Source organism: Solea solea, chromosome 8, assembly GCF_958295425.1.
Source record: "Solea solea chromosome 8, fSolSol10.1, whole genome shotgun sequence".
Classification (NCBI taxonomy): Eukaryota; Metazoa; Chordata; class Actinopteri; order Pleuronectiformes; family Soleidae; genus Solea; species Solea solea.
In genome coordinates, this window is record NC_081141.1 from 4,037,633 (window position 1) to 4,047,408 (window position 9,776).

The 9,776-nt window shown below is 43.1% G+C and overlaps 1 protein-coding gene across 1 annotated transcript; it reads left to right on the forward strand.

The window, feature by feature from the left end:
* The first annotated feature begins 196 nt into the window (after positions 1-196).
* rnf10 (ring finger protein 10) lies at positions 197-9,465 on the forward strand. The gene is made up of 17 exons (XM_058636765.1): positions 197-730; positions 1,441-1,625; positions 1,719-1,924; positions 2,008-2,098; positions 2,189-2,373; positions 2,495-2,631; positions 3,983-4,137; positions 4,333-4,461; positions 4,607-4,850; positions 6,153-6,286; positions 6,420-6,537; positions 6,623-6,724; positions 6,817-6,954; positions 7,054-7,145; positions 7,248-7,305; positions 8,139-8,303; positions 8,389-9,465. The coding sequence occupies exons 1-17, from the start codon at positions 580-582 to the stop codon at positions 8,460-8,462; spliced, it is 2,364 nt and encodes a 787-aa protein (XP_058492748.1). The 5' UTR covers positions 197-579; the 3' UTR covers positions 8,463-9,465.
* The last annotated feature ends 311 nt before the right edge of the window (positions 9,466-9,776 follow it).

Below are 9,776 nucleotides of genomic sequence, written 5' to 3' on the forward strand. Positions count from 1 at the left end.
ATCTGATGTAGTATGATCTTTAACAATCATGACACTGTGCCTTTGATATCACAGTGAAATAATTAGATTAATATTTTTAATCAAACCTATGTCATCACCGTATAATATTAACCACTCAAAGTGGTTTGTCGCTGAGAAGGCCATCAAAACTACATTTCCCATGATGCTCTACTGGCCCCCGTACGTCCAAGAAACATCCGGGTCTCTGAGCTTCCTATCTGGCGACCCGTCGCCATTAGTTTGAGCTCGTCTTATCGGATATATTTTTTTGGTCAAAATCTTCATTTTGACTTGTTTTCCAGTTGTTGGAAAACATTAACGGCCTTTTAAAGGCATATTGTTTTCCACTGCGAGAAAACGACAACGTTTGGGGTCTTGGCCCCGCGTGGCGAGCTTTCGTCCTCTCTTCCAACAGTCTTCATAACTTGAGACGCCGAAATCGTGTCTCTTATTTTTTCTCGGTTTTGTTTTATTGTCAAGATGTCGCCGTGATGGGGTCTCCGCATTTGACAGAAATGAATCGGGGCCTTCGTCGCCTGACTCACTGCAGCCCGCTTTCCTCGCTCGATTTTCAGTTTGATGCCAGAGAGCTCGGCGGCTCTCTGCCCGGAGCTCGTTCACTGCACGCAGATAAACATGGAGAAAAACCCCAACAGCAGCGCCAACACCAAGGTTCCGCCTCGTTCCAGCTCCGCTGGTGCAACAGCGGGAGAATCTAAACCCAAAACAGGTACAAATTAATATATGCATATAAAAATGAAACGGTGGAAGTAAGTGAATAGAGTAGGTGAACACGCTCGCTGTCCTGTGGCCTCCTGCTGGTTGAGGCCTTGTAGCAGCAACTTGTTTATCTGTCGTCGCTGTCAAAACATGTGAGCCACCAACAGCCAGGAGCTACTGCTAACATCTGGCCTCCAATACTACTCTTTATTTGACATTTACAGTTTACAGTACATATACACTTTTTGTCTGGAACGCGTTGCCAACCGAAATCAAATTAATATCAGAAATACTGTTTACAACAAAGGTTAAGTGCTGGCTAAAAGAAGGACAGAGCTGTACCCATTAATTGTTTTAGGTATATTAGGTTTATTTGACTTGTAAGTTGTGTTTTAGTGCACTGTCAAGTGTAGTTTTATCGTACTTTATTGCATAATTTGACAATTGTTATTGTGTGTAATGTAGTATAGCTTGTAGTTGTGTTATGTAATTTTAGCATGTAGTTCTGTGTTTTAGTGTCTAAACTAATCTGCTATACTACATTATATTTAAAACTATTTATATAATTTTAATATATCAATATTAGATGATTGGTTCTCACGCGGGAGTCCGCTTGAACAAAGTATAAATAACTTTTAAAGGGCAGAATAAAGAGGTTATTGAAACCTGGCATTTCCATGTTCGTTTAGTTAATGTGTATTATTTCCTTTTTTATTCCAGAAGGTAAAAATAATGGTGGCTCCAAGCGCTACAGCCGCAAGCGCGAGCCCTCCTTTCCTAAAACCGACAGTTTCGCAGGCCCTCGTCGCACCAATTCACAGAAAAGCAAGAATTTTGACAAGAGACCCCCCCAGAGAGGTGGAGCACGACAGTATGGACTTGCAGGTGGAGGACGACGCGAGGAGGTTGGTATTTTCGGTGGCATTGTATTTATGAAGTATTTACATTGTTGAAAAGAATTGTTATTAAAAGGTTGTTATCCACCTCTCCCTCTCCAGGTAGCAGAGACACACCGGGCCGAGTTTAGCCCGGCTCAGTTTGCTGGTCCGAAAAAAATAAGTCTGAACCACCTGTTGAATTTTACCTTTGAACCTCGTGGAGGTAATGGTGGCGTCGGAGATGGAGGCCATTCCGGTTGGGGCCGCCGAAACAAATGGGGCCACAAGCACAAGCCCTTCAACAAGGAGCTTTTTCTGCAGGCCAAGTAAGCAGCCTCACTCAGACACTTAATAATATGAAACAGGATATTGGGACATGTGGGAGTGAACCCGTCTCTGTGTGCTTCAGTTGCCAGTTTGTTGTGACGGATGACCAGGACTACAAGGCTCACTTCACTGATCCAGACACTCTGGTCAACTGGGACTGTGTGCAGCAAGTGGTGAGTGCTGCAAATGTGCCAAAAATGAAGCCCACATCTTTATTTGCACACTCCTATGCATACAGACCATTTATTTGTGTGTATCTACAGCGCATCTACAGTCATGAAGTGCCGTCTTGCCCCATCTGCCTCTACCCTCCTTTGGCAGCACGCATCACCCGGTGTGGACACATCTTCTGCTGGCCTTGCATGCTGCACTACCTTTCCCTCGGTGACAAGAGCTGGTCCAAGTGTCCTATCTGCTATGAGGCCGTGCACACTGCTGACCTGAAGAGGTAAATGAGAAATGCATAAGACTTAACTCTGTAGTAAAAAAAAAACACTGAAACCCTTACATACAGCACACTCAATGTAGTGTATTTTGTTGCACTATTAACAGTTAATTTCCAATTCTAGCGTGGTCGCCATGGAGACCAGGCAGTATGCAGTTGGTGAAGTAATCACCATGCGCCTGATGCGCAGGGAAAAGGGGACTCTGGTGGCCATGCCAAGCTCTGAGTGGGTGAAGGTGGAGGAGCCTGTTTGTTTTGGAGGTGAGAGACAGTAATAATAATGGTCATAAGTAACACTACTAGATAGGAGTCTATGGCCGTTTCTCAATATCCATACTTGTGCGTACTTGAGCGTACTTGCGTACTCCCGTACTTGTGAAAACGTCATCAGCCTCAGTCCAAGTGCTGTTCCAATTCTCAAGTAAGCGAACAGCGAGGACGGTTCTCAAACCCGGAAATGTTCTCGCTCCGCCCATTTTTACCAAGTATGCATCGGAGGTGACTTAAGCGTACTTGCGATGGCCATGTATCCCAGAATACATTTCGGCGGAGCATAGCAGCAGATAATAGAAATATAAATCTGAAATAAATATTTTTCTGTGTCCCGGAACAAAGTTTTAACATCATTTGAGGCGAGAAATTAGTCATTTAGAATTCAAACATGTGGTTTGTGTATGAAGATATGACGTATTTATAGTTTGGCAGCGACGTTTGTCGGAGGTGATCAGCTCCGCCTCTGCGGACGTTCGGCGCTCACTGTGCCCGGCACAGAGCAGCGTTACCTCGGCCTGTCCTGATGAAATGATCCGCTGGCTCAGACGTCGCTGTCATTAGATGCTCGGTGTGATCCATAGATTTGTTGTTGACGTGTTATTTTGTTTTTAATGGAAACGTTTTGACCTGACAGTTTGAAGGTTTGTATATTGTTAATGTTTTATTTATTTTAACTTTGAATTTTAGATTTATATTAAAGTCGAGATTTATATTTAAATATAATATGTAAATATTAGATATGTATAGTATAGTATGTAGGGTAGTATATATTTGTACACGTACATATATGTCATACATACATATATACATATATACTACTCTACAATGCTGTAATATATCTATTTTCCACATTGTATTATTTGTATTGTATATTTTAATAGAAATACATTAATAAATGAAGTTAAATATTTAAAATGTAAAAATAATAACAACATATATATGCATTTATTAAAAGTATTTCATATGTTCATTTATCAACACTGTAGGTGGCGGTAATGAGGCTGCAGCACTTGGCGCCAGCCACCATTCAAACAGCAGAACAATACATACATACTTGCATACTTGAGTATTGAGAAACAACCACATACTTGTGTACTCCCGTACTTGGCAAGTATATACTCCCAGCGTACTTCTCAAGTATATACTTCCCAAGTACGCAAGTACATACTTGCTTACTTGAGTATTGAGAAACGGCCTATATTTACCAGAAAAGGTTGTTTGTGTTACGATAAATGTGTTAAAAGCTCTAGCAGACAGACAGACGGGCATATGTTGTTTATACTGTAACTCGTCAAACAGGTGTCACATTGGTTGATGTGATTTGCTGTGTGTTTTCTAGATGCGTGTCTTGGCCCGTACTCCAAGCTGCTGCTGGCCTCGTCAGCGCAGGTCCTGAGTCTGGTGACTGAGGATAAGTCTGCCCTGCAGGTGCAGCTTAACCAAGAAGATGACGTCCAAGGCTGTTTCATCCAGAGCGCTCTTTGTCTTCTGCAGGTGACTGTGTGACACTAAAGCAATAGATAAATAAATTAAGCGTGCATGAAGGGAAATACTGAAAGACTGTCCCCATAACTGCAAAATTAAGTGTAAAATCAGCACATTTTTTTTCCCTGCAAGTCTCCCAAGTGCAAGAATAAAATCATGCACACGTGTAGACTGATTATTAAACTGTTTGTTTTTGTGGCTAAGGAGCGAGAGGAAATGTTGCTGAAGCAGCAGTTGGCGGCTACAGCAGACGGCTTTGATTTGTCTTCGCTGACTCTCGAAGAACCTTCTCCCCTCGTGGAGGAAGTGGTGACGATCGTCACGAGTGCCAAGGTGAGTCTAAGAATCCACCTTTTCCACACTTTTATGGCAGCAACGGCCACAGTCCAGTGCTACTAAACTGAACTTTAGCTTGTTGAATTGTGTTTTTGATCATAAATTATTGTAATGTTCAATGTTTTCTTTGTCGTCTTTCCAGTCTGTGCTGCAGTATTCCTCTGCATTTGACGACGAGGTGCTGGAGCTCCCAGAGGAGCCGCCAGGCTTACCTGAAGCCGTCCTGGAGAGCGTGCTGGAAGAGCCTCCTGAGGATTTAATGGACGCGGCCCCAGAACCGCTGCTGGATGAGGAGAACCCGGCAGAGCAGGACCTGACTGAGCACACACAGCCAGCTCGCCCCTCAGCCAGTGTGGTGCATGGACCATACTACTATTTCTACCAAGGTATGACTGTTTTTGGGGGAAAGTGTGAATGTGAATGAAAACTGCAGAGTAAAGCAGCTTTGAGTGGCCATCAAAACTAGAAAAGCATTATATAAATACAGCGCATTTGCTTTAACAAATAAGGTCTGTGCAACCATAACATTGGAAATATGTTAATGTGTGCTGTGGTATCTTAAAATAGCATGGGGCAAGTGTGGAATTCTGGGAAATGACATGCGGGAGAGTTGTTTGCATGAGCCACAGAGACACTGTTGCATGTGCTTTATGTCACTCGTCCATGTACCTGAGATTCTCCTTGACCGTTTGTTGTAAACACTGACGAGCTAAAGCCTCCCTAATACACTTCAGAGCCAAGGCTTGAGAGATAACGGCAAGCTGCACATCTCGCGAGCCACTCCCTTCCCAACTTAGCGGCAGCATGTGCGATGACGTCAGGTTAACAGTCTAAATTCTTGCCAAGCTGGAGGCCAAATTTGAAAGTGTGTGGTGGTTTCCCTTTTTGCAGAGACAAATGGCATTATTCCACCGGCTCTACTCGCCTCGATTAACCCACGTTTTTAGGATTGTGAAGTAGTTTTAAGTGATCTACAGTTCGGCGCTGTTCGGCTTGATTTGTGTGTGGGACGTCTCTTCCTGTCCTGGCCGGCAGTCTGACCAAATCGTCGCATAGTACCTACTCGGCACGCTTTTGGAACCTCGTCTGAGCAGGTACTAAAAATAGTACCTGGTACCAGGTACTATGCTAGTGGAAACGCTACTTAAACCGTGCTGCAGCGAGGCAAGTAGAGACAGTGGAAATGTGCCAAAAGACAGATTTAGAGGCAGAGATGGTTGAGATTGAGTTTAGGGACAGGCACCAGGTGCACACCATAAACTGATGTCTTTTAAAATAAACGTTGTACAATTACTCTTCAGGTAGCTAAAATATAGTTTAAGTTAAACATTTCAGGGTTAAATATTTAAATAGGACAGCGCCTGTTTTGTTATTTCTGCCTATTTGTTATTCCTTTTGAGCAACCATAGGTTACTAATAAATGGAGCACAATCTGGACCCAGTTATTGGAATGTAGAATAGTTAAACACAGGGAGTGAGAGACACAGTTCAGGAAGAGATGAGGAGGGAGGAGTAAAAAAGCAAATTCACAGGATGAAGTTCATTTTTCATCTGACCTGCAAAGATGTTTGTTTGTTATCGTCAGTGTAGTTGTTACTCTGTTGCTACGCTTCAGTCTGCAGAGGCTGCAGTTTTCATGTCACGACTGACCGCCGTCACCTTCTGCTCCCTTCTGTTTCTCCTTGCAGCTGACGACTGCCAGCAGATGTTCCTACATCCGGTGAATGTCCGCTGTCTGCTGCGTGAGTACGGCAGCTTGGAGGCCGGTCCTGACTCCATCACCGCCACAGTGGTGGAGACTGTGGGACACACGGTCACTGAGGTCAGCAAACGAGTCAGATCCAGTCAATTTTGAATGTAGCCAAGTGCTGACTTTGTTTTCGTGTTATTCATGTTGTTATTATTTATTTCTGAAAGAGCCTTACGTTCCATTTCTTTGACCGATCTGTTTGCAGGAGGTCCGTCGTCGGAATCGCTATCTGGCTCATTTGCCACTCACCTGTGAATTCAGTATTTGTGAGTTGGCTCTGCAGCCGCCAGTCATCTCCAAAGAAACTCTGGAGACGTTTGCAGGTGAGAAGACTCGTTTATAACGTGGTGTGAAAATGCAGTTTTCCGAAAAGAGAGTTTTGAGTTAATAGTAAATGTTGACTTTTAGATGAATTGGAGAAAAGAAAGCGCCTGAGGCAGAAGAAGGCGAGGGACGAGAAGCGCAGAGAGAAGCGAATCGAAATGGAAGAGAACAAGAAGCAGGGTAAATGTGAGTACAGCTGAGAAGTTCTCAACACCAGCAGGAACGATGTAACCATGAATCTGTCTAACGTTGTACCTGCACTCCTGCTTCACCCTCAGATCCTGAGGTACACATTGGACTGGAGAACCTTCAGCATTTCCCTGCGTTCGGCTCGCCACCTCACAACTATAGCCCTCCCGTTCAACCTGACTTCACCTTTGCCCCGCCCTCGCCTCTGAGCAGCAGCCCCTCCTCTGGTAAGAGCTGCTCCCTCTGCAGTAGATTATGACGCTTTTTTATGCAGATTGTGGCTTATGACGGAAGATGTGAACTGAGCATATCTTCCTCTGTCTTAGATGGGATGAGATTTCCGAGTCTGAGCGGACAAAGCCCCCCACCCACTGTTGGTAGTGTGGAGGATGACTCCCACTGCATGTCCTTTGCACAGGTGTGTAAGGCAAACGATCCTGCCCTTGTCATAAGGGTAATGCTAATTCAAGTGCTAATGCTTCAACTTGAAAATGATGTGACCTTGACTGTGTCCTTGTAGATGTTAAGAGATGGTAAAGCCAGAGCTGATGCTGGGCCCAGAATCGCTCCAAAGACAGGTAGTGCAAAAGTTTTGGTTTTTTTTGTTTGTTTTTTTAAATGTGCTAGTTTGTGTTTTATTCCACATCTTTGAATTTGAAACGTCAAGACAACGAATAGCCATGGGACTCTGGTGTTTCATTCTAACCTAGTAATGTAACCAGGAGCCAAAACAAACACTCATTATAATTTCTCGAGCACACACAGACGTCTTCTTATAATGATTAATAATAATTTAAATTTAAATTATATTTTAAATAATAATCCTCCACTGAAAGTAGGAGCAGATCATTTGTGTTCTCTCTTGCTTTGGTTCTTCAGTTTGTTCCTCGTAGGGCATTCATCGACTTTATCTGTCAATAAAGTCATTTGGATGACGTCATCATATTGACACAGCCGAGGAGCACAGCTGTACAACAATGAGCAACTTTTATTCAATTTCTCTGTAACATTAACAATCAATATGTATAGTTAAAAAGAACAAAAAAAGAAGACTCAACATGCCTTCTCAAAGACATTTAAACAAAACAAAACATAGGCAAATACCTTGAGTATTCAGGTCATTTTAAGTGCACAACAGAAAGTGATGAAGATCTCTCCCACCCGGCTCCAGTCTGGGCTACTTCCGCACCTGGAGGTGGGCTCCCCCCTAAGTTACTTGTCATGGTATCAAGTATTATTAGTTACAAACTGTATCCTGTAACTTAAAATCTTTCAACTTACTCAAACCAAATGCAATACACAAAGGAAGACGATCCTTTATCTGTGTGAAATGCACCGTGTTTCCTGTACAACCTGTTTTTACAGGTGTTGAGCACTTGTTGACGTTCGTGTCGTGTCCTGTGTCGTGTAGATAAGCTCCTCGCTCCCCCAGCAGCGGACAGCGACGGAGAGAGTGACGGCTCGGACCGCGTCCCAGTGCCCAGCTTCCAGAACTCTTTCAGCCAGGCCTTTGAGAAGGCCCTCCTGCAGCTGGACAGTGGTTCAGCTTCTCCTCCACAACCTGTGGTTGACCCAGGTCAGACATTCGTCTCTTTCTTCTGTCTTAAATCACTGCACATGCACTCTGACTTCAACTCATTCTTTTAAATGTTCTCTTTCAGATGAGAAAGGAGGAAAGAAGAAGAAGAAAAAGCAGAAACTTCTGTTCAGCACATCCATGGTTCACACAAAGTAGACGGCACTGAAGCTTATGAAGGCGAACACCATATATCAACTCTTGAGTTTATCTCCCCCCACCGCTTGTTTTTATTCCCATGCAGGTCTGTTATGGAACTATAAGCTATGAAAGTAGGTTTTAGTGTGTACCCAAAGTTCAAGCTGCTTCAGCCATTATCCCATCAGCTTCATCCACAATATGGGCAGCAGTATCGTCAAATAAATTAGTTTTGTTGTTGCTGTGAACATCAGAGCAACAACCACACTGGAAGCTATGTTGGTATCATTTATTTCAGATGCAAAGACAGTTCAGGAATACAACAAGCTGCTTAAATGATCAGGGTTTTTACGACTGCCAGATAATTTTCCTTGAAGCTGATTTGATCACTGCACCCGGGACCCGCGCGTCCTGTGGATGAGAGAAGGTTGCTTGAACATGATAGCAGTCAGCCAGCTGCAGGTACATGGCACCTTTTGAAATATGTCCAGAATTGTCCATGCTCGGATGTGATCACTGTGGAGCTTCACCATACGACACACAAACACTTAAATGTGATTTTTTTTCTTTTTCCCCCCCAGTGTTTTATCGCATTTAATGATTTGGGCTTGCTTTGAGATCGATGCCATAGTATTTGTAACAACAATAACAACAAAAACATGACTTCATAATACCAGTGTGAGCGAGTGAAAACAGTATTGTATTATTAAAGAGATTAGGTCTGTTGTATATTCTGACCTGTCGAACCATAAATACATGCTTTCGTCTCTTTAAGTTTCTCCTTTCATTGTAGAATGTTAACTAATGTTTTACAATCACCCCCCACCCCCCGTTTTAAGTTCAGTGTTGAAGACGTGTGAAGTTGCAAGACTGCTGAAATATAAAAAGAGACTTGTGAAACCTGAAGAAAGGTGGTGCATTGAATTTCTGTTTTGTTTTGAGGTTTCTGTACTCACCTTTTAAGTTTGACCAAGGCTGGTAAACATGACTAGTCTGAAATGAATAAACAAATATGCACAGTGAAGGGACTGACTGTTTTATTATGGAAATCACTTCATGCACTGGGAGTGTGTTTGGTGTGGTCAAACACTGCACAGTCACTGCTGGAATATTGATGCAGTTTCTCTTTTTGTCCACATGTGGGCAGTAATTGTACAGTCCATTCTCAGGTGTCAAGACACAGAACAGAACCACTGATGGACCCGTTTATTTCAGGGTCGGACGTTAATTGAATGGTAATTGAATGTGACCAATTAACAGAGATAAAAAAAAATAACTTCTATACAATAATGGGATAATTGGGTTTATAGAATAATGCTCGGTCGATCACTTTAT